General features: G+C 40.6%; 1 protein-coding gene across 1 annotated transcript in view; it reads left to right on the forward strand.

The window, feature by feature from the left end:
- The first annotated feature begins 1,684 nt into the window (after window positions 1-1,684).
- LOC104367257 (tubulin polymerization promoting protein) overlaps window positions 1,685-27,880 on the forward strand; it is a 70,669-nt gene continuing 44,473 nt past the window's right edge. Inside the window, exons 1-2 of the mRNA XM_042806803.1 lie at window positions 1,685-1,773; window positions 17,377-17,691. Of these exons, the coding sequence (XP_042662737.1) occupies window positions 17,381-17,691 (311 nt within the window). The 5' untranslated portion in view covers window positions 1,685-1,773; window positions 17,377-17,380. The remainder of the gene's footprint in view (window positions 1,774-17,376; window positions 17,692-27,880) is intronic.

Here is a 27,880-nt window from a genome sequence, read left to right on the forward strand (position 1 = left end):
CCAGATGGATGAGGCTTTGAGCAACCTGATCTACCTGAATATGTCCCAGCTCATTGCAGGGGGTTTGGACTAGATGGCCTTTAAAGTCTTTTTCCTACCCAAACCATTCTATGATTATATGAAGTTTGTGTCTTCGTTGTTTTTTGGTTTTTCCAACTGAACCACAAATAGTAAAATTTGTCTGAGTTCTATCACACAATCAAGTTAGGGTCATTCTGATTCTGCATGTTTTCTAAGATGGATGGCATGGTTTGTGATGTAAAATTATATTAGAGAAACAGAAAATTACATTAACTGTGTGGAATGGGAGAAATAATTGAAAATAGTATAGGACCAGCCCCATATTAAACATTAGGAGAAGAGTCTCCACTGGGCTATTTACTACACCTTGTTTCATGTTAATCTGTATTGCATTCATTTTTGCCTTCAAAGCTAGGCTCTGATTTAAAGCTGCACATGTCTTAACCTGTTTCTCAGCTGTATGGTAGGGACTCCTCTTGAGCCTCAAGCCAGCTCAGACTTCATAAAGGGTAGGTTTTCTGTGTTGGCATGGTAAAGGAGGAAACTTCGAAAAAAAAATACAACATGATTTTGGTTTGTCCTCTCATGAGAGATCACATGTGCATTTGCCATACGCTACCACAAAACCCTCCATCGGTAGGGCAGCCAAACTCAACCCTAATAGGAAGGGGCTGTAAAGCATTTATGACATTCTGGGTCATTTCAATAATTGCCTTAAGAAACTGAAGTAAGAGTTTATAAACTGGTTTTATAATAGTTTATATATTACTATACATCTAAAAGGAAGTATGGGTATCTGATAATTTTTAAAAGCTAGCTGTGTATCTATCCTGCATTCGAAAAATTGAGACTCTGTTGCACATTAACTGGATCTTTTTGCTCTTCTCCCTCACCTCTGCAGGTAGATTGCTTTAACTTGGTTCCAGCACAGCAGCTATCAAGTTATGGCCCACCAAGCTCCGCCCGGTCACTGGAGCCTTGTTATAAATTAATGAATGAGGAGGCCCAACAGTTCATTCCACCTCTGCTGGCTCCTGCACCGTCTCTGCCGTTTTGGATGGGGTCAGGGTAGCGGGCTGCACCCCTCCGCCATGCCAACCCCGGGCCTGCTCCTAGGCAAGAGGGAAGTTTTAGGGGGCACCTTCTGCCCTATGCAGCCCAGTCATTCACTTGATTTTTCTTCACTTTACATCGACAACCACAGCTGAAAGCGTAGCTGAGCCGCAACCCTCACCTGCCAGAGACCGACAGGCTCTGTGGGGATGAGGGAACGGGATTCCCGAGATGGCGGAAGCTGCTGGTTCTGCCCTCGACCCCCCCCGACAGCCAGACCCGGGGGGGGGGGGGTGGGAATGGCCCCCAGCTCCCGGCGAGGGGAGTCCCGGCCTGGCCTGTCCCCCACCTGCCCCTGCCCACCTGCGACCGGGCGGCGAGGAGCGGGCAGAGCCGCCGACAGCCATAACCAGCCATTTAAGGCAGCGAAACCAACCGCTTCCCCCACCCCGCTCCCCCCCCAGCGCTAATTCATTACCTCAGGCTCCGCGGGTGGCGGCGGGGGGGGGGTGGGGGCGGGAGCGGCCGCCCGCCGGACAGCCCGCCCGGCCTATGGGGGGGCGAGCGGCGCGGGCCGCTCGCCAATAGCCGGGCAGCGGGGGCGGGGCCTGCCGGAGCCGCCGCGCCGGCTTGACACGGGCTGCTGAGAGCGCCGGAGCGCGGGCGAGCGGCAGGGAGGGCTGAGGGAGAGAGTCGGCGGTGAGTGGGCACCCGTAGGCGAGCGTCGCCTCCCCCCCCCCCCCCTTTTTTTTTTTTTTTTTTTTTTTTTTTTTTTTTTTTTTTGTGGGGTAAGGGGGAAGTGGAGGTGTGGGTGTTTCTTGCCCTCTTCCCCCTTCTTCATTAGCACGCCGGCTAATTGATTTCTGTGCGGATAGCGAAGACGCGAAGGGCGGGGGGGCGTCGCTGGCGGAGCTGCCCGCGGTACCGCCGGTGGGGTGTCACCCCCCCGCCCCCCTCCGTTTCCCCCGCCAAAGGGGCGCGTTGCCCTGCGCCGCCGTTATGTAACGCCCGCGGGGGGCTGCGGGCGAGGCGGCGGCTTTCCTCCGCAGGATTAACCCCCTCGCTGTCTCCCCCGTTTCCCTCCTGCTGCCCCACGCAGTCCCCGGGGTGGGGAGGCGGGGGGGGGGGGGCTCGGTGTCGAGCTCTGCCTCTCCTTCGCCTGCCCGTCGGGGCTGGGCCCCGGCAGCCGCGTCCCCCCTCCCGCCGCACTCAGGGAGGAGACGCGCGGCCGCAATCTGTGAGGGGAGACGGTTGGTTTTGGCTTTTTTTTTTTTTTTTGGGGGGGGGGGGTGGGGGGAAAGTGGGGTGTTCCCCGGCTGCTGGCGGCACTGCGGCAGCAGGCCGGGGGGCGGGCGATGCTGGGGGGCGGCGGGCAGGCCCGGCTCCGGCTCCCGGAGGAGCTGCGGGAAGGATCGATCCACCTTGCGCACACGCGCGGGAGGCGGCGGCGGCGGCTGCTGCTTCGTGGTGTCGCGCAGAGCGAGCAGGTCCCCCTTTCATGGAGGTGGATGGGTAAAGACAGTTTGCCTTGCCTCTCTTTTTTTTTTTTTTTTTTTTTCTTTTCTTTTCTTTTTAAACGCCCAAGTGTTAGCTGAAGGAGCTTTGTTTCTGAGAACCGCTCCCTGTGTGGCGTCCTCCGTGAAAACCCGCATCAGGTGTGGGAGACCGTTTAGGGACTGCAGTGTAACACCCTCGCGTATAAAGCCCTCTAGGATGAAAAAACAAGACGAGGCAAACCCCTGGGGATTAATCTGAGACTCCGAGTAGCTAGCTTGAAAACAAATACACCCCCACCCACCCCCAAACCAGCAGCCGTCGCAAGTATTTCTTCAATCCCGGGTAAAAGCTCTTATACCTGCGTGAAATTCTTCCACGGGGAATTTGGGTGTGCGCTGTAAGGTGCTGAATGCACACGTGGAAATCGTGTATCTTAAATGGTGACAGCTTTGAATCTTGCAGTAGATGCTGCTGACAAGCAATTTCCGTCTTCATGTTTTGCAGGGTCTACAGGTTTCCCTGTTCATGTTTTGCAGGTTTAGGGGGGGAGATTTTACAGAGGATTGCATAACGGCTGATGTTTATTTAAAAAGAAAAGGAGAGACAAAACCCAACTACCAGCCTGAAATGAAACACATGATATGAGGCTGTTTTCACTGACTTTCACTGAGCCTTCACACTGTTTCCTCAACTACTATCATTAAATAGCATGCTTTAGAAGGCTGGCAAGTGTTAGCATGATAATGAAACATGAAGGTTTGGTGATTTTTATTTATTTTTTTTTTTCCTTCCAGAGCTGTGAAAACCTGGGGGAAAAACGGAGAGTTGCCTATACGCTTTTCATAGTCTCAGGCTTAAAATAGCATCACTGTTTATCGGATGTATACAGTTGATTTATTTTTAAATTGTCAATGGCCATTTTTTTTAATCCTGTCATGATAAGACACCTGTTTTTCAAATTAGTTTTTTTTTCAGGCCCTACCCCAAATCAACCCCACCCCTCCTAAAACCAAAATAAAGTGCTGTTTTGAATGTTCTTCGTACCTCTCTGGGTCAGAGTCATATGCCTTTAAATAGTCCATCATTTGTAACTGCTGAAGTCTATGTCCAGTATTAAATCATAGTACAGTGTAATGCTTAGACAGCATGCCATGCAAGGATCAAATTGCAGATAAAGTTCACATAGGAATCTCCTGCAGTGCTTGCACTTGACCCTTGTAAATTTAAGAAAAGATCTTTATAAATGGAAATATATATCCAGCAAGTAATTGTTTCTGTGCCCAATTTAAACTGTGCATTGACTGTGGGGGAAAAATAATGTCTTTTTATTTAATTTTTATAGTAGGTATATTCACTCCAGTTACTTTCTGTAGGCAGCAGTATGATAGAAGTTATTTTTACTTCTTGTACCTTGAGCTTAATCTGAAAGAAAAAAAAAAAAAAAGGCTCTTTTAAGAGGGAGGCAAGCAGTTATGTCAATTTATGTTTTTATGTTTAGTGTTTTTTGATTATAGGTAGAGGCTATTGGTTGTCCTTAATACATTTCAGAATGCTTTAGAGCATAAACTGTACAATGTTTAAACTTGATTAACTTGCTTTCAGAGGAGAAGCTGAAATAAAAATAGTATCACGTATTTTTCTTCCTTTGCATATGTCGATTTTGTAAGTCTTCAGTGTGAAAATGTGACTGTATTCACAAGCATGTATCACTATGAAGAGCAGTCTTTCCTATGGTGTAGTGACTGGATGATGTCATGTCCTTTCTATTTGTACATGCGTACTGCTTGCAGCCCTTGCATAAATGAGATGGACTGTTCAGCAAGCAACAAACAGTTTTGTGTGTTTTTTTTTTTTGTTTTTTTTTTTTTTTTCTTCCTTCAAAGTCCATTTTTATGCTGTGCATAACTGAAATTAAATACAGGTATATAATTTTCACGCCTAGTGTTTCTCTGCCAGACTGGCATGACTGCTATGGGCATAAGAGCTTTTAGGTGCCTCTGCCAGTTAGTTTTGCTTACTGTTTGTATTGCCATAGTGTCCAGGAGCTGTGATTGGGGACCTTAACCAATGTCTTAGGTACAATATAACCATGGAACAAAAACTTGGGTCTGGCCCCCAAAATATTGTGATGGAAAATGCAGAACAAGACACTCTAAGTGGTACAAAGAGGTAATGCAGCTGTTGTTAAGAAGGCTGCATTTGTACATGTGTGTGCATTATCCAGCTATGTATTTTCTCCTTGTACGTTAGAGCAAAGGGAATTGTAGAACTTAATGTAAGACTTGCACCGTTCTCTGAGGGAAGCTCTGGTATCAAAGGGCACTCCTGGAACATGTGTATAAGGGCTTGGTTTGGGGGATTTTTAAATGTACTTGACTAAATGCTGAAAGTTGAAATAAAATTTAAAAAATCTAAATCAACCCAATATGAAACATTTTACCTTCAGGCTACTTAATTTTTACCATTTAAGGTAAAAATTTTGAAATGCAGTTTTCATTTCAAAAATCAAAGTGTGACTCAGGAGAAATCAGATTGCCTTTTCCCCGATGTTTTCTATAAGCTGTTTTAGCTCCCTCTTCTTCTTATCTCCCTCATGTGCCCAAACCCACAAAAAATACATCCTAGCAAATGCACCTTTTCTTTCAGCAGAAAAAAATTTTTGTAGTGAATGCATCACCCTGCCCATCCCCAATTGCCCCTTCATAGAAGTACTGCAAGAATTTCCCATTGCAGTATAGTCTGGTTATTGGAATCCTCTGAGATATTAGTGAAAGTAAGTGTACCTTGAGAGGATGTTGTTGATAAAATACCCTGATATAAATATGCCCTGAGCACACAGGGCCTGTAGGATGTGGTGTGGGACAAGTAAGTGTAGCCTGCTCAGGTCTCAGGACACTTTTTCTGACCGAGCGATCATCTTGAGTGCTCATGGAGCAAAACAGAGTGATTTTTGTGCTGGTCATTTTTCTTGGCTGTGCTATATCCATCAAAACAGATGGGAAGGTTTTCTCTTGTTAGTTGTCACGGGTAGTGGGTGGGCAATTCAGTTTGCTCCTGCTAAGAGGGAAACTTAATTGTGTCAGGACTCTAAGACAAATGTGTAGAAGTCTTAGGTTCTTACTCTTGTCAGTTGTTTTAAAGTTCCCGCTTCTTTTTCTTTTCCTCCTCATATTTCCCTAGCCTCATAGTGTCCCAAGTGTGTGATACTTACCTTGTCCTGCATAGAAAGAAAAGAGCTAGAAACCGAGAGTATATAGACCAAAGCTTTACTGTATTATGTGGCAGATGAAAAGACAAAAATGAATCTGCAGTACAACTGTCTTAAAGTTAATTTTTGCCCAGTTTGGCTAATCTCAAGAATATACTTGTGTGTCAATGTTCAAATATTGGAGCATTCAGCAAAATAAGCACAGAGAAACTTGAAAAAAAAAAAAAAGTCAAGGATGTAACAGTTTTGGCTTGAATCTTTGAGGGATGTAGTCCTAGTTCAAACAAGTTCTTAAATGCACAGTTGAGGTTTGGCGTTCTGTTGGATCAGTGCTAAGGAAATTCTTGCAATGGAAATTCAAGTGCTAAGAGGTCTTGCTCACAAAAGTGTTCTTTTGTTGTTGATGACTGCTTATTTTTAAATTAAAACCAAATCTGTGTCTGCCTGTCTCATCTGATTTCACTGGTGGAAGGACCAGTACCCAAACAGTTCATCTTACAGGAGCTTATAGGTGTGAAAATATTTACTGATGATTTAGCAAGGGAAGTATTTCCCTTCTGTTTTGTACTGGGCTGTGAGTAGTTGAAAAACATCTGTACTTAGAGTTCAGTCTATTTTTTTGGATTCAGACAAAACTGAAGCATCAGACTTTAACGTAAGGGATCTTTTGACAATCTAATCTGATGCATGTATTAGTTATTTTCAGTTTGTTATCTGAGACCAATAACATACATTTGATGAAAGTCTGTCTTTCAGAGATGCTTGACTAAGTGTATGTTCTGTATTAAATGAAGTCTAATGTGCTGACATCAGGATGTGAAGTATTTGCAGCTATTCTTGGAAGTTACCTTTAATATTTCCAGTGGTTGATTGTGTCTCCTTAAGGAGGTCTTATTTCTAATTTACATTAGTGTAGCCTGAATTTTCAGCTGTTGAGTTTTTTGATATCTTTGACCGTAAAGAGCCATTTAGTATGTGATGCAGTTTCTCTACAAAGGTTATTTGGATACCTCCCTTAAGTGACTTCTAACACCTGACAAAATACATTGGTGGAATTCTTGAAGTCTCTCTAACATGAAACATCTTGCCTCATAATTTTGTAGCTCTTCCAGCATCTCCAGTTTTTTGATTAGAGGTGATGCATTGTGACTATTAAAACTTACAGTGCTTTCAAGGCCAGTAAATCTGCTAGCTCAGTTTTTCTTTGATCTAATTCTATCCCAGTCAATAACATCAACTTGGTTCTCTTGATATTTTTACCTGTAGGTGGTACACAAAGCCCTCCGTCTTACTGGTGTTTGAAGTGATCTACTTGCTGTACAACCTCTGATCTCCTTTCTTGGAGTGTATCTTCAGTACTCATGGCTTTTGCAGAAATATTCTGAAAGGGTTCTACCAAAGTTCAAATTAGCAGTCTGCTCTGGATGAGGGTGGCAGGAGGGGACAATATATAGTAGACGAAGAAATGAGGCAAAGCAAGCTCTACAAGTGTAATGTTACACGTCAGGGAACCTGTACTCAGCTAATCCAAAAGTGATGATAGGCCCAGCATGTTATTTGGAGCTGTAAATTAACTGTATGACAAACTACTGTGGAGAGCAGCTGTTGTCTTCCCGAATTTTTGAATCTGTGATTCCCAAATGTTTTTTTTTGATGCACCATGAAAAAATACCTCATCTAAACAGTTGAGACTCCTCTTTTATTGTGCTTTAATCAGTGTCGTATTCACTTTGTTCTGTGAAGGCTGTTCTGGTCACTGGCTTGTATCTTTACCTGTACGTGGAATTGCAGAATATTTGTATCCAGATTATTTCTTCATCTAGCAACGATAGCAGCCCAGCAGAGCTCAGGATGAATACGTACAAAGTGGAACCCTCAAATGGGATTAGCCACATAATGGGAAAAAAATTCACAATAAGAGTTCACCAGTACATAAATATGTGATGGATGCCTGTATTTATGGTTTTACCTTCATAGCTGAAACCTTGTGTAAGTGACACGGTGGTATTACAATATATTGTAGGGACAGTTAGGAGTTCTGTAGTTAGATAAGGAGTTTTTGTGTGGTTTTAAGTGTTGTCAGGTAAGCATGTGTCTCTTACAAGGAAAAAAAGTTCTAGAAGAACTATTGCTGATAAAGATGTGTATGTCTGTGTATAGGTGCTTCACTTATGCTTATATAAAAGTTATATTTGATGAAGTGGTTCTGGGGATCAAAGAAATGTAATTTACTAAGAACTAAACTTAGTTTTGTATGTAAGTGATGTTGTTGCAGTAACTATGTAGGTGGATAGCAATAGTTTTTAGAAATAGAACAGTTAACAGCCATTCGTCAGCAGTCGAAATAATCTCTGTGCTTGGTAATGTGTTTTCTAAGGTTGTTCCTTTAATGGCATATGTAACTTCATCACAGTCTGAAATACAGTTTTGCTAAGGAGAAACATTGGATAACTTGAGTAACCACCTATTTTGTTACTCTGTGTGTGCCCTGCTGAAGGTTTAATGCAGCTGTAAGATCTAGCCTTGCCCTTGTCCATAGTGCTAGATAAATGTATATTGTTAAAAGAACTTCAGGTTCAACCATGCAGTTCCTCATAAAGCCTATGAAAGGATTTAATTTTCTTTGAGTAAAGATGGGTTTAAATGTAGATAGAGTTGTGTTAGCTTTGTTTTGCCCTGCTTATTTTCCTTCTGCATTACGCGCTAGGGAAAGCGCATGGATCTCATTCACTTCAGCATCACATCTGGAGAAATACGCCCAGAGCAAAACTCAGAAGAGAAAAGCCTTAACTGTGGTTCCTACTGAAAGCTGTGAAGGAAGGTTAAGGGAAGCTTTAAGATCATTGTCTAAAGCATTGCATTTTATTAGGAGGCCGTTTCGTTTCTCTAGCTGTTTATCCCTTCCCTCAGCTTGAATGTTTGTGCAAAAATGTGGGAAAAAGATTCCATCTGCTGTACTTTGTCTCTGCTGTTTTTATTTGGCATAAATAATTACAGACAGAAAATAAATGAGAATTCCTTTTAACTGCAATTCTGTAACATTTTTAAAACATGAGGAAGTTAGATCAAGTACTAAAGTGAAACAGATGCAGTCAGGCAAATTCAGATGCCTTGTACAGTTTGATAACGTTATGAATCCGACTCACTCATAAAAATGGCACCTCTCGTGCTCATTGAAAAGCTACTTTCTTTTTTGCTCTGGATTGGCTGGAACATCTTAAGAAATATTGGATGGCAACTATTTGTGATGCAGTGGATAGGTTTTACCAACAGTGCAAAACCAGACTCTGATAGAGATTACACCTTAAGCGCTTGCATGCTTACCAACACTTGATGTGCAGGAATGATTAACAGGAGAATGGAAGATAAAAACAGTTAACAATTGACATAAAACTACTAGGTTGTGTGCCTATGGACAGAATTCTTTGTAGAATGCCTGTTTTCTAAAAGCCAATGACCTTTCTGGTTTAAAACCATCTAAGAAATACCTTTAGAAAGGCTGGTAGTTTGGTTAGGCTGAGGAGCTGAGAATATATGTGTAGAGACATTGAGGCTGATGCATTTATAAGAGAATAGTGCAGAAGTAGGAAACTTCTTGTGAGGTTAAAACAGAAGTAAAATGGTTAATGTTAACAACATACGGTTCTTCAAATCTTTATGTGATACCAGACTTATCTCAACTTGCTGGCTGTGTTAACTGCATTGCAAGGGGTCCACCATCTCTCTCCTTTGCCCCTACCTTATTTCTAGTTCTCAATAAAATTTGTAGATTTCTGGCTATTTTCTTGAGCATTGATTCAAATGTCTGTTGTGATCACATGCATGAGAGATGCTATCTGTCTGAATGTAGAATCCTATTTTTTGTGGCCGACTAAATAGATGTATAGATGCTTTTTCAGAGTAATCTGTTCTATTTACCTCCCTTTGGAAGATGAGGATGCAAGGAAGATCAGTTAGATGAAATTTGCCCAAGAGCTAGTGATTTTTTTGGTCTGAATACCCATTACAAAGGGCAAGAGTATTGGAAAGCCTGCATACTTATATTTGGCTTAAGGACTAGCAAAAATGGAATAGAGCGCTTGAAAGTGTGTTCATTCATTTTTAACCTGCTAGTGACATTTTGCAGACAGTAGAACAGTGTCTTTGCCTATGAGTCTAGGGTTTGTGCTGTGGATTACCTGCTTGCCATTCTCATGATCATGGAGACAAAAGGTGCAACAGAATTGCTGGGTGGCAAGGAGCTTGCAGAAAGACTGTCTGGGGAATCTCTGTTTTGGATTATATCTTGGTGGATATTTAGGGTACAGTTAGGGTACCATCTCCATTCTACCTTGTGGCCAAAGCTCTATGGTGTCACTGTAACCAAAGCAGAACCGTTTGCATAAAAACAGCAGCAAAGGGAATTGCAGAACAGAAGGAAGTGAAGGTCAGAATTTATAGATTCTTGCTGCTTAGTTGCCTGGGACACACGGTAGAAGGGGTTAAGAGCTGAGGGAGGGATCAGGGCTAAGACTGAGAACTTGAGCAGATACTCCATTTTAAGGCTATTTTATCCAAGTTGCTGTCTTTGAGCTCAAGATGAGGAATTTACAATGCAGACTTTGGATTTTAGCTAGAGGATGACACTGACGCTCAGTGTAAACATTGTAGTCTTGTGGAGTTGTGTCCCAAGTTGCAATGGAGCTATGTGTTGTGTGTGAGAAACATGGTTGGCATATGCAAAGGTGAGCATTACAGGAAAGAGTAGAAGTTAGTGAAAGCATTATTGCATTGCAACTGTGCCATTGTATCTTTTCTTCAAATTCATTAATCTCAGCAGTCTCCTGAACAGAGGTCTGCTTGATGCTTGGATGCTTTATGCTATTACAAAGCTAGAACTGAAAGTTTTCCTTAGTTCACAGGACTTTTGACCCTGTTTTAGCCAATCCGTGGTTGGTAAATATTCTAAGGAACAAACTTTTTAAAAATAACTTGCCTTTTCTGTTATCTGGATTGTATCTGAGGCTGTAATAAGTATTTACTGTAATGTTCTAGTCTTTTGTGCCATTTTAGACAAATACACTCTTATTTCTGTGGCAGTTAATGCTCCAGGAAGACTTCCATTAAGAACTGGTTTTGTAGTACTTGCTGCAAATGAAAACAACTTGTATTGGGACAGAATATTTCTAGCATGCTAGAGGCAAGCTAGGCAAAGCAGATGAGAAAGTACATGGTGTAGCCCAAAAAGCTAGGCATTTACACTTTTGATAGTTTCCTGTTGATTTTTTTTTTCTTTTTTTTTTTTTTTGAAAAGCATTTTTTTGGTGTGGAGATTGTAAACTGGGTTAATGCATTTGTAGCTGGTGAGACTGTATTTCTATTTCCTCCATAGAGTCAGAGAACATTGGTTCTTCAGAGCATTCCACACAATCATGTACCTGCTTTATGTGGCCTGATAATTAAAGCAGTGTAGAGTATGGGTCCCAGGGTCCTCGTTACGTTCGGGACTCTGGCAGCAGAACAGATGTGTTTCTTCATCCTTCTGCTTTGGTTTCCCAGTGTGTGTGACATGGCAGTGAGGCTGACTCCTGCTGCAAATACTAAGCTATCTGCACCACCTGAGCAGATTAGCCATGTATAGTTCTCAGGGACAGGGCAGGGAAGTTCTGACTCGGTAGGATACATGCATATTCCATAGATTTACAAAAGCTGCTGAAATTGTTTGGCAAAAATACCCCGGGTTTTAGTAAGTCTTCAGGTTTCTGTTGTTGGTGTAGAGAGATGGATTACTTCTAAGAGCAATTCCCCCAAATCTGAATCAAAGTTGTACCAGAATTCCTGCAATATGTTGACGCCTGGAGAGAATGTGGATAAATTAATATAAATCTTCCAGTAGAGATGATAGTTGGTCAGGACTGAGGCTTTGGGCTTATTTATATGTACCTGGTGTTCATGCAGCTATAGAGAATGAGCAACTGGAATTCACGGAAACAATAGCTGCTTGTCCCCTTGTTTTTGGAAGAATCCAGATTAAAATGTGACTGTATCTTGGGGAGTTCTTCCAGCTGTCTGGCTGCAGATGAGTGTGTATCGTAGTCTGTGGCTGAAAGGAAGTTTGAGGATACGAGAAAACTTTTTCTAATGTGTTAGGCATGTGCTGAGAATACAGATCTGCACTTTCAGTCTATTTTAGCATGAGTTAGTCATGACCTCAGTCAGTTTGATCCCTAGATTAATCTCTGTCTGTATAGATGTCTCTGTTTTCCTGCTGTAATGTGCTGTATTATTTACCTACTGCACAGTGAGAGAAGGGACAATAAGTATTTTTTCATGATGCTAAAGGAGTGTTACATGACACAGGCTATAGCAGTTCATAACACACCACCTAGTTGTCTAAATATTCAGTGGATTTCTGGAATTCCATTTTTTTGGGACAGTAGCTCTTTCACAAAGCTTTCTGAATTCTAGCATCTGCTTGTACCTCTTTCTTAATGTCTTATACGGCTACTTTTAGTGATGTGGACCTGCTAGGTTGGAGCCAGTGGGGTTTGGAGAGGATGGGATTGCTGGCTAGTCCGGCCTTCCTTCCCTCTGCTGGCTCTGGAAATGTAGTATTATCTCACTGTGTGCATATTAGACTTTTTGAATGGTGATGAACGGCGTTTCTTTGGTTAGCTGTAATTGTTATAGTTGGTATCTGCACAGCTCACGCTTTTGAACAGTGACTTAATTTTGTTTTACCGAAATTTAGAATTGGTATTTTAGAGTAGTCTCTTTCATCACTTCTACCCATCACCCTGCTGTGGCCCCTCTCCAAATTACTGCTAACCTTTACTTCTAGCAGAAGCTAGCAAGCACCTTCTGATCCCCTTGTTCAGGGAAAAGAAGGATAAGGAAGACTCAAAACTGCATTTGAGCTTGAATTTTTGGCAAACAGGTTATTCTGTATTTCTCTTTAACAGATCATTTCTTCAACGTGGTGTGATCTCCTTCCTCATCTCTAATCACTAAAAGAAGTTAAAGGAGCTGACCCTCTTAAAAATCTGATTTCATATCTCATGGTTTCCATTTATTTGCCTTCTAATAAAGTATATTCATGAGTATGTTTCTTTTCAGAGTGTGTTGTTTGTAGTGTTAAGAAACAGAATTTTAAGTTGAGGCCAGGTCAGTATTTTCATAAACCAGGTAGCTTCTTATGAGTAAATTTCATGCTGTTACTTGGGATTTTAACAAGTAAACTGTAATTACTGTTCAACATGGAAAGGAGTTTTTGGCAACCAAGCAGAGCCCTAATTTTAATCTATCATTGACATTCTGCTTTCGATGGTGAGGATTTCTTTGAAATGAGCCTGTTTTGCATACCAGATTTAATCATTCAAAACCAAAGCCTTTTCTATAGTGTGTCATGTTCTCCCCTGGCCCAGAACTACTCATAACACCCCAATACAAAGTTCATTTATTGATGTCTGAGAGAACTAAGTCTGGAAGTGAACGACCTTTCTCAAGGCCAAATATTTTTCCTGTAGCAGGTTTATAAACTTTGAATTTATTAGCAACTGAAAGTAAGTAAAAAACATTTTCAATAAATACAGCTCTCATATTGAAGATGGTATAAGCTGGTAGTACGGCCAGAAAATAATGTAATTAAAAAAAAAAAAAAATCACACGATTCAGAAAATTGGAATCAGAAAATTTGAAATCACTAGTTGCTTTTTAAAAAACATTTCTGCTGTGCTGTGCAACATGGAGTTATGGTTGTGGGTGACATGGGATTAGGCAGAGTTGGCCAGCAAGGCACTGACACTGGCTAAAGAATGATTCTGTTCAAGAGATACTTAAACATGTAGGCTTGTAGTTGTTTTTTTCTAATTTCAGAGGAGACAGAGTGGCATCTTTGTTTTCTTGCTTACAGTTTGTCAACTGTGCAATTGTTGTATCTTTCAAGGATATTTACACTGAGTATAGCTTCTTGACAGAATTGCTAAGAGCAAGAAGGGGCTATCCCCCAAAAATCTCTTGGAAAGTTTATTTGGCAGAAGATAAAATTGCAAAATGGTATGGCCTGTACATACCTTTCTTTAGCACTATAGCAGCTCACCACCTTCTTTTGTCCTGTTACTTGCTTATGGGAGTAACTTTGGTTTTTAATATCCTATACAGACATTAAAGTACAGACTTTGCTTTTTTCTCTTCTGTACTTACTTTTCTTTCTTTCTTTCTTTCTTTCTTTCTTTCTTTCTTTCTTTCTTTCTTTCTTTCTTTCTTTCTTTCTTTCTTTCTTTCTTCTTTCTTTCTTTCTTTCTTTCTTTCTTTCTTTCTTTCTTTCTTCTTTCTTTCTTTCTTTCTTTCTTTCTTTCTTCTTTCTTTCTTTCTTTCTTTCTTTCTTTCTTTCTTTCTTTCTTTCTTTCTTTCTTTCTTTCTTTCTTTCTTTCTTTCTTTCTTTCTTTCTTTCTTTCTTTCTTTCTTTCTTTCTTTCTTTCTTTCTTTCTTTCTTTCTTTCTTTCTGTCTTTCTTTCTGTCTTTCTTTCTGTCTTTCTTTCTGTCTTTCTTTCTTTCTGTCTGTCTTTCTGTCTGTCTTTCTGTCTGTCTTTCTGTCTGTCTTTCTGTCTGTCTTTCTGTCTGTCTTTCTGTCTGTCTTTCTGTCTGTCTTTCTGTCTGTCTTTCTGTCTGTCTGTCTTTCTGTCTGTCTTTCTGTCTGTCTTTCTGTCTGTCTTTCTGTCTGTCTTTCTGTCTGTCTTTCTGTCTGTCTTTCTGTCTGTCTTTCTGTCTGTCTTTCTGTCTGTCTTTCTGTCTGTCTTTCTGTCTGTCTTTCTGTCTGTCTTTCTGTCTGTCTTTCTGTCTGTCTTTCTGTCTTTCTGTCTTTCTGTCTTTCTGTCTTTCTGTCTTTCTGTCTTTCTGTCTTTCTGTCTTTCTGTCTGTCTTTCTGTCTTTCTGTCTTTCTTTCTGTCTTTCTTTCTTTCTGTCTTTCTTTCTGTCTTTCTGTCTTTCTGTCTTTCTGTCTTTCTGTCTTTCTGTCTTTCTGTCTTTCTTTCTGTCTTTCTGTCTTTCTGTCTTTCTGTCTTTCTGTCTTTCTTTCTGTCTTTCTGTCTTTCTGTCTTTCTGTCTTTCTGTCTTTCTGTCTTTCTGTCTTTCTGTCTTTCTGTCTTTCTGTCTTTCTGTCTGTCTTTCTGTCTGTCTTTCTGTCTGTCTTTCTGTCTGTCTTTCTGTCTGTCTTTCTGTCTGTCTTTCTGTCTGTCTTTCTGTCTGTCTTTCTGTCTGTCTTTCTGTCTGTCTTTCTGTCTTTCTGTCTTTCTGTCTTTCTGTCTTTCTGTCTTTCTGTCTTTCTGTCTTTCTGTCTTTCTGTCTTTCTGTCTTTCTGTCTTTCTGTCTTTCTGTCTTTCTGTCTTTCTGTCTTTCTGTCTTTCTGTCTTTCTGTCTTTCTGTCTGTCTGTCTGTCTGTCTGTCTGTCTGTCTGTCTGTCTTTCCCTAGCTAGTTAGTGTTAGCTTGGAAAATTTCTGGTTCTAGTTTCCAGCTCCAGTGGATTTGAAATGGTGCAAACTTGGAAGAGACTTTTGCTTTTGGAAGTCAGGCTTCCTCAAAGACGGAGGTAGATCGTAGATTTCATGATCTGATTTTTAACATAATTCTTTTTTGCATAGATTGTGTGAGCAGTGTTATTCTTTTCTTCTTACGTTCTCTCACCACTGTTTTGGTAGCAAAATAATGTGCATAGCCTGATGATTCAGACAGTTTAGACTGATCTAGACACTATTTTGGTAAAAATGTATGCATCTGTCATACTTGTAGTAGCTTACAATATACTGTGGGTGCTTATTGTTTTGGAGTTTCAGTCTTGGGTGACTTTCAGAAAAGTTTACTGAAGTAAAATTGCTGTTCTTTGGAGAGCAGGCAGGGTGTGAAGAAAATAGAAATGGGAATTGGTTACATTTTTAACTTTTTAATGAACTTTAAATTTTCAAAATCTTTTTCCTCCCCCTTTGTGTTTTTATTTTTATTTCACAGGTGCACTTAGAACTCTCAGGCTACAATTAGTAAATTCCTGTCATACTAATTTTAATTTGGTATTTTGGTTTGTTGGCCAAAACTTGTGCTGACAGTGCAAACAAAACAGAAGAATCCTCAGGCTTAAAAAAACATCAAGGTTTTTAAGCATTTAGTTGAATATTTTCAAAACAGACAGTAGTGCTTTGGTTGTGCTGCTTTTCCTCAAGCATGAAGAACAAAGGTCCTTCACCATAGGTTTTGTTACGAGGTTGTTTGTAATCAACAAGCTTAGCAGTAACTGCTGCATAGCAGGTAGTTGGTTCTGTTGCAGCATACAGGAAGAGGTATGCCTTGGTTGTTCAAGTGACAGAGGTTAAGCAAGACTGGAAGAGGTAGAATTTTAGAATTGTTTCCATTGCTGAGGAGTATGCATTGAAGTACAGTATATAAGCCAAAAGAACTTTCTATCTGGTGCAGAAATAAAGCCTTAACTAGAAATACTTACTAATCTTTGCGTATGTTAGTTGCACATATGTCCATCTGTGACTTTAGAAGAATGGATAAAGTAAGTATGGTGGGCTTTCCAGCCCTCATCCAGTATCTGCTGATCTTCTAATACCCGAAGCACCTGTTTATGGGCTAAAATTTGTAGGAGGGCAACAGTCTGCATGCTGTTGGGACAGGCACACAGTGCACCCTATCCTCTGGCTTTTCAGTGCCTCTTACTTCTGCCAAGCTGAGTGGATGGGCAGAAGGCAAAAGCTTCTGTGGCATGCTTCTGGCGTGTTAGGCATTATTTTCAGGTGTCTTCATAAAGAAAAAAAACTTTAGCGTTCTGTTGCTCAGTTTAAGGTTTTGTCTAAAAGGCAAATCTATTTTACGTAACCACAGGGTAATCCAACAGTTGTTCTCTGCAGTAATGACAGCCTTTCTCAGTGCTCCTGCATCATGGCTGTGTTCATTCCGAGTGAATTCCACAGCTACAATTCTTTGGTCACAAACTTGAGAAATTAATGGTTTTGTTAACGAGAGCAATGTCTTAAGCATTTCTGTGGCTTCTTTACTCATTAGCCCTTACATTATATAACATAAGCATTAAAACAGTAATGTTTTTGCTACAATTTCAAAACATTGCATTTTCAATTAAAAAAAAAAAAAAAGCCACAGTCCAGAAAATAAAGGGCTGCTTGTTTTTTTTCAGAAATAAAAGTAGGTAGAAATGTCTACAATGTAAAGGGCATACTTTTACTTAAGACAGTAGAGTGACTGTGGTGATTGCCACTTTTTCAAAAAAAAAGCAACCAAATCCCAACACGAATTGTTCTCTTGTTTGCCGATGTAATGATGGTGAAATTAGGTTTGTGCTCTACTCTGGAATGTCCTTTCCCTGATTTTTTTTTTTTTTTTTTTCTAAATATGCTAGAATTTTTTTCTAGATGGGCAGAGTGTCACATGGTTCTACGTATAGACTGTTGTTTGATGGTGGAAGACACTGAATTCTTGCTAACTTTATAGACCACTTGTTTGTTCTTCATATGTGTGATATGGACCGTAGCCTGTAGCTTAACAGAAAATAAACTATTGTTCATTGTTGCAAATGAATGTAATGAGTTTACCCTCCTCTTCTTTGTAGCACAATGGCTGACAATAAAGCGAAGTCGACCAAACCTGTGAATAAGACTCCTCCAAAGTCTCCTTCGGATCCAGCAAAGGACCGAGCAGCAAAACGACTATCCTATGATTCAAACAGCTCCCATGAGGGAGCTATGGCAGGAGAAGTAAGTGCTCTGGAAGAGGCCTTTAGAAAATTTGCCATCCATGGTGATACAAGAGCCACAGGAAAAGAAATGCATGGGAAGAACTGGTCAAAGCTATGTAAGGACTGCCATGTGATAGATGGGAAGAATGTGACAATCACAGACGTCGACATTGTCTTCAGTAAAATCAAGTAAGTTCCTTTCCGCCATCATTTCCTTGTCTCCTCAACGCTTTGTAGATGTCATTTAAATTTATCTTCTGTTGCTTATAGATGTTGTGAGGCACTGTGTGTTGTTGTCACAGTCGATCTCTTTCTTGTTCCGTTATGAAACTGTGTTGCTTTGTGTGAAGAGATGGCTTTCAGCTTCTGTCCTGCTGTCTTAAACTGACTTCAGTGTCACAGGTGTTAAGCTCTACAAAGAGGTATGATGTGATTGGGACAAATGCAGGCTATTGCAAGAAATGTTGGTTGGTTGGTTTGTTTGTTTGTTTGTTTTCTAACTGCAATAAATGATTCCTGAAGGATATCTGAACAAAGTCAGGATGCTGATGGTGAATTTGTTGATGTAGACCCAGGGTTGTGATTAATTGGTTAGGATTATCTCAGTGATCCTAGCTTGTTCTTGGGAGCAGACTGGAGCTTTAGTGAAACTTTCTCCTCAGATTGAAAATCTAGGCAGGCTTGATCCAGAAACCTGCCAAATCCAAGGGAAGATAATCAACTGTTCTGGCATATTCTGTATGAAGCCCCAAATAATTTTTTTTTGTTCTTGCTTTCTGCATAGAATTGGATCATTTTCACCTTCCTCCTCCCCCTAGTATCTGATAGCCTTGTCTTTTCTGCTTTATATTACCACAGTATCTGTTTAAATTGTCTTACACCTCACTGTGTTGAGGGACGTGCTTTAAGGAAGGGTCCCTTAATTGTACTTGTAGCTTGTAGGAACATTCATTTGACTTGTGCTCTCCACTACTGTGGTGTGATGCTGGCGGGGACATGCAAACTGAGTTGCTTACAAGGGTAGTTGGGAAAAATTGCTACGAGCACTGACCCTTTAGAGTGTATCAAAGCATAGAAAGGCAGAGAAGAAAAGGCCCTTGATCTTGAAAGGTTGTCCAGTGTAACATGCACAGTTAGAATGACATTACTTATTTGATTTCTTTCTTTGTATGTTTCTTTTCTCCTCAGGGATCTCATCTAGGCAATTGAAAACACTATACACGCACACTCCAGTCCTCTTGCTCTTGTATCAGTCCACTTTCTCTTTGAGTCCCTGATTGTATTTTGTGGAAGTAATGTTGTCAGAGTTAGGTGTATTATCATTGAAGTAGCTTATTTGAAATGGATGTTTAGGCTGTAGGGTTGTTTGTTTCTTTCTTGATCTATGATAGACGATGCTGGCATTTATTTTCAAATTTTCTCTGGCTTTGATTGACTTGAAAATTTCTCCGTATCTGTCATCACAGGAAATAATAAATCTTAGCCCTACTTTCTCATGTCAGTATCTGGGCAAGTCAGCGATAGGACGGTCCCGTGATACGGCATACACAATTGTGCAAGATCAGCAGATAGAAAGAAGTATCAGTTTTGGTGCCTGCAGGGGCAGAAGGAACCCAGTCTTGTTCTGCAGGCAAGGGCTGTGAGGTGGCGGGGACGTGGGGCTGCGGGGGAGTGTCGGCACATCCCCCTGCAGCGTTCGGCAGTCTCAGCTCGGGGGTTCTTGTCGCAGCCTCTGTGGGGAGGTGCCTGTTCAGCAGCTTCTCATGCCTTTCTCCCGTGACTGCTCTGAAGTGTCATTTATCTGAGAAGCAGCATGCCATCTTTTCCTCTCTCTAGTATTTAATAGTTCAGCAGATAACTGCATCAAATGCAAAAGCATTTTTATTTTGATCATTTGTTAATTACTTGCTCATTCCTCACCTGTACATGCACATATAACATGTATTTTATATATTCTTCTCTCTTAAAATTATTTTATTTTTTAATTAATACTTCTTAAATGGCAGATGGGGAAACTTATAATATCTGAGATCTGTTGTCTTTATTAGGAAGGTCTGCTTTTTCATGTGCATACTTTTGGTAGGTACACTTCCACATTTTCTGAAGTGTTGCTTTTGTGGTTTTGGTTTTTTTTTTTTTTTTACACTTTTATTCTTGAGAGCATATGTCAGCAATTCTTATTTTGTCTAGATCACATTTATTTCAGATACAGTATTTTAAGTTTTAACAAGGGAGGATTTAATGGCTGTAGTTACTCAAGTGTTAGTAATGTGCTGTAACTTAGGAGACTTATGTATGGGCTAAGTATACAGGGTTTCTCCAGCATGTTCAGACAACTGCTTTTCCTTGCTTTCTCTTTTGCTTCATGTTTAACCCTAAGCTAAAGGATAATGATGGATTTGGTGATGCATCAAAACAGACATAGTCATAAAATATAAACTCTTACTCATTTCCATTTTACAAGCATCTTTTTCTCAGCAGAGCATTACAAGCAAAGTTTTTCCTTACATGTGTTGAATGAAAAGCATTAAACACTACAAAAGAACCTTCAGCTCCCCAGAAAGTGCAGAGTACTGCTTCCATGCCCCAATAAGAGTAATGCTTACAGGTAGCAGAAGGCTCTGTACCTCACTGTTGTTTTTAAGTTCTTCAGCTAGACTGCATCTCATGAGATGGACTTTGGCCTACGATTCTTACGGTCAGCCATAGTGGTTCAGTGAGGTGGGGCTGGTGGATCTTGGCAGTCGTAGTCTGGCCGGGGAACACACCCAAAGATAAGAGATGCTTGCCATACCCAGCTACAATCACCATCTAGTGTTGTGGTAGGACTTCCAGACAAGTTTTCTGTTGGGTCTATTAATGGGAAGCCACTATGTTTAGCAGAGTGTGTTTTCTGGCCGGCTATACTTACAGTTTATGACAATGGCACGTGTTGTTCAAACACTAGAAAATAATTCATCTAGCAGAATGGTTCTTTGGATTTATGAATTACCGTGTCTCTGTATAACACCCATGTTTGTCGTCTTGCTAAGTTTCACAGGCTTCATTTATTGTTCTGCTACAGATACTGGCAAAATAGGTAGGCACTATGTGTTGCTGATAGTGAGGGTGAAGTAAGAGGGAAATTAGTAACAGAGATATATAACTAAGAGCTACTGAAAGTGTTTTATTCTCTGATTGGTAACTTTTTCTGCCGCAGGAGAGATTTTATCAGTTCAACCCTGAGAAGTAATGAATGTTTTTGTAGGCTCAACACCCCCCTTCCCACCTCTGCTGAACCAGGTGAACAAAACTTCTGAGAGTTTTGAATAGTCTGTGATACTTCTTCAAAGATGGGATTATGTGTCTGTCTTTCAGAAATGAGTTCATTTTAGGTTAAGTTTATTGTTATAAAGGTTGATGAAATTCTGATGAACCTCTGTTACGAATAAGAAAATAAGTGTAGAATGATGTTTTCTGTCTGCATGAGGATGTCAAGTCAGACTGAAGTGTAATTTGTCTATTTATCTTGCATAAAAGGTCCACTGGAGGCCTTCATGTAAGCACAACATTTGTATGTACTTTAGGATGAGAAGAAGGAATAATCTAATGCAAAGAATGCACAGTAGTAGACATGAAAGAAGAATTGCTACAGTTGCACTGTTTGGTAAGAAAGGATCTCCCTCCTCTCCTTCCTTTATTTCCTTTCCCCCTCACCTCCCCCCCCACTCCCCCCCCCGTATTTTTCTTTAACAGTAATTTGTAGGTTCCTAAGGGTCTCACAAATCCTTCTGATTTGGTGGATTGTTATATAAGTTATGTGTTAAAAATGGATTTAAGAGATGCCTTTCTGCCCCCTTTTTTTGCTTTTCTATTTTAAAAAATTTCTGTTGTCAGCTCAGAAAATACAGGAAATTAAACAGCAATTAATTTTGCAATGGAATTACTTGAAATGAAAAATCCACTTGTGAGAGTAGCCTCACATATGAATATTTATAAGTTGCATCCCTAGAGATCAGAGGAAAGCCGCGTACATTTCTGCCAAATACTTGGATTGCATCAATATAGTTGGGATAGACTGCTGTTCCTAGAATAAGTAATTTTTTTTTTTTGTAGGTTATAAAAACATACAGTAAAGACATCTGATATGATATTGTTATCTTTCTATACGTTGCACCTGGAAAAACAAAAGAAATTTTGAAGAGTTAATTACAAAGTTTTACTATATCATATGGGATAAAATTTATTAAAAATGGAATAAAAGCAACAAAAGTGTACATAACGGTAAATGCAATTATGTAGTAAGCTTTCCTTACTGTATTTTATAGTTTCACAGTCAAAATTTGAGATGTTGGGCTCTTTTCTTCATATGTTCATTGGACTGCATACAACAGTAACACTAAGGTATCAGGGTAAACTTTAATTTCAAAGCTAGCTCCTTACTTAAAGTTACATGAAAATCTCTTTTGCTACTGGGTATCAGGATAGCTTTTGCTCTTTAAATGGAATAAATGAAGCAACCCCTTCTCTGAAAAATCTGCTCCTCTCATTGTTAAAAAAAGAATCCTGAAAATACTTTGTAGGAAGTAATTTTTTCAACTGGTCTCTAAATTTACTTCCATGCTTGAAGACAAGGATAAGTCAGAGTCATGTTCTATGAGAAGAAAAGTTTTCATAAATGACTGTGTGTGAAATTTCCATGAGAGGACCAAAAATAGTATTTTAACATTTTGTAATGATACTAACCTCCCTGCATCTTGGGCTTATGCTAAAATGTAGGGGTTTAGTATAAATATGTTGGTAATATTAGATCATTCCAAGCATTCATTTTTCACATACTATCTGAGCCTTATATAGACATGTTTCTTTGATATTTTGCAAATTAAGAGTGATAATGCAGTCTGGGTCTACTGAATTTAGAGCCATACAACTTGCAGACATGAAATAGCATTTGAAGATGGTTTGCAAGAGAATGGGAATTCCATGTGTATCTTTTTAGCAGCTGAAACAATTGCCTGCCTTCTTGGAAAGTTTCCTCATTAACTGACTCTTTCTTTTATGTTACTCTTCCAGAGTTGCAAAAGTTTGTAGGCTGTGTGTCTTGTGTTGTGCTTCCAGAGTGCAAATAGGAGTTCAGTGAATCTTGTTGCCTTGGAGAAAGCAAGCTCATTGGTGACACAGGAGAAGGGCACAGAAGAGTGTTCTGGATTTGGTATGAAAAGCAACATGTGGCTGCATTCTTCCTCTTTAATCCAGCAAGACAGTGAGACACAACAGTCTTAAGAAGTTCAGGGGTTTTGTATCAAGGAAAGAGGAATACCCAAGAAGAATAGATGTTCCTGATCTCTGACCAGCATTCTGGCATGTTGCCTTAGGAACTTAAATGTCTTTGTTTATTGGGGTCAACAACTGCTCTGGGAAATTTGATACTTTAGCTATGCCATACACATACTCCACTTGTTGTATGTAGCTAATATGGTAATAGTAATAGCCCTGATATAAATACCTCTGCTCTTATTTTAGAAGTGTTACCACTCAGCACTGCAGGAATATGGTTTAAGCACTGCCATAAAACTGCTAATTCTATGACATTATTAGATAGAAAAATAAAAATACTTCTGTTTACACTGGCATGTTACTATGGTTGCAGGCAGGCCTGAGTGACGTCACGCCTTGGATCCATTGTGAGCATTTATTTAGGTAGCTGTCTCCATGGAAACATTTGTTTGTTTTGATGTTACTATGTGTTAAATTTTAAACAAATTTTTGTGGTTCTATACTGGATTGTTATTGAAGACTAGTTAATCTACAGAAGCTTTGTAAATATACCTTACTCCCCACCCTCTAAAATATTTTTGGTAAAAGATCAAGTGAAAGCATAACTGTCCTCTCAAATTCCATTAATAGTTTCTTATGTTGCTTTGACATGTTTTCTTGTTGCTGAGGAAGCCATGTGTTCTAAAGGCCAGAAAACACTCCTCCATCTTTCTGAGAAAGGAAGGTTTTGTTCCCATGGAGAATCTTCACAACACGCTTCATTGTGCCCTGGCTTTGGAGCGGTCCCACCCATGCTCTATCCCGAGTACATCTTGCACAGTCAGCTGTTTAGCCTGGTTCCCACAGTCTGGATCTGTCAGGTCTCCGCAGGAGTGCTTCCACCTGAGACCAGCTGCATCTTAATTCACCAGTAGTTCACCACTGCTGCAAGACTGTGGAAGAATTAAAATAGATAATGTTTTCTCTAAGCAGTTGGCAAGGTAACTCTTGGCAAGAATAAGTTCATGCTTTCCCCATTTGACAACTGTAATATAATTGTCTTTTATTTGTACTGAAGAATTATGATACTTCTTATTTTATTAATATACTTGAAGGGAGTAGTGCTTTGACACCTGTGCTCTCTCTCACTGTGAGGTTTCCCTGAAGTAACTTGTATTTAACAGAGATTTTACTGAAGCCTCTCTTAATTTTTTTAAAACATGTCAGTAGGTATGAAGTGGTCTTTCTGTATAAATGAAGCACACGGTAGTTCTGAGTTGTGTTTTACTTCCCTACTCCAGAGATTCTTTTAATAGTGGCATAGAGTCTGATTTGTATAATCCTACTTTATGCATGAAGTAGGCATAACAGTTAACTTGTGTACTTTAATATGTCTGCATCAGGAAGTAAGTTTTAAGAGGATATAGTATGGTATGCAGAACATAATCTGTGCTAATAAATCTCTCCCTTCCTGGCAAATTGTGAAGTAGTGCAGTTTTAGATAGAAATGTAGGTAAGTTACCACAGAAAGGGTTCTCTACCGCATTTATACTTTATTTGAGTTGAAATTAAGATCCAATTTCCTTTCTTGTTCAAGAAGCCAAATGTAACGGTACCTTTTGCGCTTTATCCTTGAAAGGCTTTTTATTTAAAGAAACAAAGCAGTTCTTCTCCCTCTTCTGACAAGAGTCATAAATTCTAAAAGTAAAACAGTGATCACTTTGGAGAAGGAAGATGGAATTAGATTCACTAGCTGGTATGCAGAGTTGTTTTGTGCATATAAAATGGATAAGTTCTGTACCACTGTATGATAACTACAAACAAAGGTGTTTAAAAACACCTTTTTGTGTGAGTAGACCTCACATGAAAACCTGTGGATACAGTGGTGGGTGATTCATTTCCCAGCTGATATGGAACGCTGCATGGTGTCGTACACAGTACTGTAGAGCAGCGTGGTTGGTACTTGCCACACGTTGTGGCAGATGTTGCTTGTGGACTACAAGGACTTCTGCTGATTTGGAGCAGAAGTAGGGCTCCAGTATGAAATCTTATCTTGTAAGCTTTTTGAGGGATTTTGGCTTTTTTCTTTTTTTTTTTTTTTTTCTTTCTCCTCCCAAGTCAGCCTAATTTCATCATATTGCACCATCATTTCAAACTGCCTGTTTTTCATTTATAAAAGCAGCTATGTGAAATCTGTGTTAGTTACACAATTACCTCATTTTACTGATTAAGAAGCAAGTATTTTTCTAGACTGTTAAACATCAATGTAGACTTTGTCTCTTGTTTTCCATGGATTGAAGTAGAAGGTGATTAATATGTAAAGGATAAGGCAGCTTTAGCTGCAGGTGACTGTGAAGTTTAAGATCCTGAGAGGAGATGAGCAGCAGAATTACAAACCTGGAGTTCAGGAGGGCGGATCTCGGCCTGTTGAGTTCCCCAGAGGCGGCTGCCCCGGAGGGCAGAGGGGCCCGGGAGAGCTGGTTGATCTTCAAGACAGCTTCCTCGGAGCCCAGGGACAGCCCATTCCCCGTGCAGGCGGTCAGGCAGCACGGCAACAGGCCAGTGTGGGTGGACGCGGAGCTTGTGAGCGAGCTCAGGCACAGAAAGGGAGCACGGGGGAGGTGGAAGCAGGAGGAGGCTGGGTGGGAGGAGTGGAGCCCATCAGGCCCGCCGGGACCTCATCGCTTTCTGCGATGAAATGGCCGGCGCTGTGGGCAAAGGGCCGTAGTACACGCTGACTCTGGCGAGGCCTTGGGCGCGGCCGCACCATCGCCACAGCGGTGAGCAGTGGGCTGGACAGCGGGCTGGCAGCCGGGGAAGCAGCTCTGGGGGTTGTGATGGAGAACGGGAGCCAGCAGCAAGTCCTCACAGTGCCTCGGTCGTGGCGGCGAGGAAGGGCGGCCGCATCCCGGCCTGCAGGAGCAAACGGGGGGGCAGCAGGACTGGGGAGGTGAGTTCCATGAGTGTGGCAGGAAAAGAAGTTTCTTTATGTTCCTCTATAGGTGATAGAAATTACCTTGTTGTTCTGAAGTTAGAGCAGAATTTGTATAGGAAAAAAGCAGGTGTGTATGCATGTATGTTGTTTGACTCCTAAAATAAGGACAAGAGCTAGAAATCATCCATCCTGGAAAGAAGATCAGTATACTGTATGTATTGTGATTAGGCTATATTTAATCTGCCTATGTGTATAAAGCTACTAAAAGAATTAAGATGTGATCTGCTTAGGATGTACTGCTGGTAAAAGGAATCGTATCACATTTAATGCAGCTTTTCATCTTCCACTTTTCTTTTAAAAAAACAAACAAACAACAAAAAAAAAAAAAAAACAAACAAAACCCAACAGGTGTGCTTGGGAGACCCCAGCTCTTGTGTTCGTCTCATTATGTAGAAGTTTAAGAGGACTGTTTTACAACTGAATTGGAACAAGCCACATTGAAAACTGGTGGTAACATTAAGTTGAAGAAGGATTCACCAACACCTCAGCTTAAAAAACCCAAATGTGAGTCTGTACCATCTTCCCTATTCTGTTTTGTCTTCACAAAAGACAAGGGCAGGTTTAACTTACTGGTTAGAAATTGTTTCTGGAAGTGATGTCCGCATCCAAGGCGCTTTCTTAACGTACTTTGGTCTTGCTCTGGCAAGACTACTAGTTGGTGAGAAGGTTTAGGTGCTATACGTAGAGTTAGGAGTTGCTGTGTTTAAACACCCAAGTGGTGTTACTGGAAACTGCTCCTTTGAAAGTCATCACCCTGATAATTAAACTGGTGTTACTTACTACTTTCTGGTTTTATTGAAGTAGAGTATCGCTTTCTTTTGTGTGTGTGTGTGTCTGTGCACACTGAAGTGAAGAAACATGAATGAAATGCAAACTTCTTTTTGGAGTTTGATCTCTGTTTCCTGACTTTCTGCAGGTTGTTTTAATGCATATACATGTGTTTGCATGAATTTAAGAACACACAAACAAAAGTCATATAGGTATGGAGTCGTGATATGATCCCCCCAAAGGGGAAGAACTTTCCCTTGGAGAATTTTTTTTTCCATTTCATAGTCAGCTTTAGTTTCTCCTTCTTTACAAAGGTTCTGGATGTAACCAGGAAATAAATAATTTTAAAAACCTTGCTAAAAATTGTAACAGCACTGGTGCTGATTCTGGAGGCTCCCAGAATGTTTTAATTACATAAACAAATCTCTGTGGCAACCTTTTCTAGGAAGAAATGCTGTTAGTAAAGTTTTACAGCTGAAAGAGGGAATGCTGGAAGCCGTTCAGTTTGGGTGAGGAACTGGGGAAGGTTGACTGCAGTTGGCAGAGAGCATCCAGGAGGGCCATGGCTAAGATCTTTGTCCTTCTGGTAATGAATAAGAGCAGCACCGTAGCTCCTGCCCAGCACTGTCAGGCGAGCACTTTCAGCAGGGTGAGTGCTCCCAGGGCCCTGCTGTGCTTTTCTACACAGAAGTATTGTTACTGAGCTACTTATTTTGGAGAGCAGCACTGTATCCCGAATAGCCAGCACCAACTTTTGCAGCTCTCCCATCAGAATGTTGAGAAAGATGGCTGGGATTTGTCTGGTTGTGTTTTTTTTTTTTGTTTGTTTGTTCGCTTGTATTTTTTTTTTTTTTTGTGTGTGGGGGAGGGGGCATGTCTTTGTTTTTTGTTTTTTTTTTTAAAAGGTTGTGGGGGAGTAATGCTAGCGGTCTACCATGTTGATAGGTAATGTTTGCCTCAAATACTTTGTTTAATCCACTGGTTGCTAAAAAGGAAAAATACCTAAGGCAGGTAGGGAATGTTTCTGTACTTTCTGGACAGTTATAATTCAGACAAAAAAAACCAGAAAACCTGACCATGTTGTTTTGCATCAAGCCAGTAAGTTTCTGCTTGAGCTGTGGAACAGCTTTACATTGAACCTTGAAGAGGGTCCCAATACGGAGAGTGGCCCAAGTAACGACAATCACCCCGATGCGGCTACATGTTGTCCCCCTTCATTGCCTGAATCGCTGGGTTATATCCTTTGCACAGCAAGCACCCGCTGTTCACGCACCCCATACCCCTTGATTATTGGTCATAAGCAACTTATCACGCACCCAAAGGGAAGCTGTGATAGGCAAGCATCTTGCAGTTTGCTGCATACTTGTGCTTAGCTTAGCC

This window comes from Tyto alba, unplaced genomic scaffold (assembly GCF_018691265.1).
Source record: "Tyto alba isolate M040663 unplaced genomic scaffold, T.alba_DEE_v4.0 Super-Scaffold_48, whole genome shotgun sequence".
Taxonomy (NCBI): Eukaryota; Metazoa; Chordata; class Aves; order Strigiformes; family Tytonidae; genus Tyto; species Tyto alba.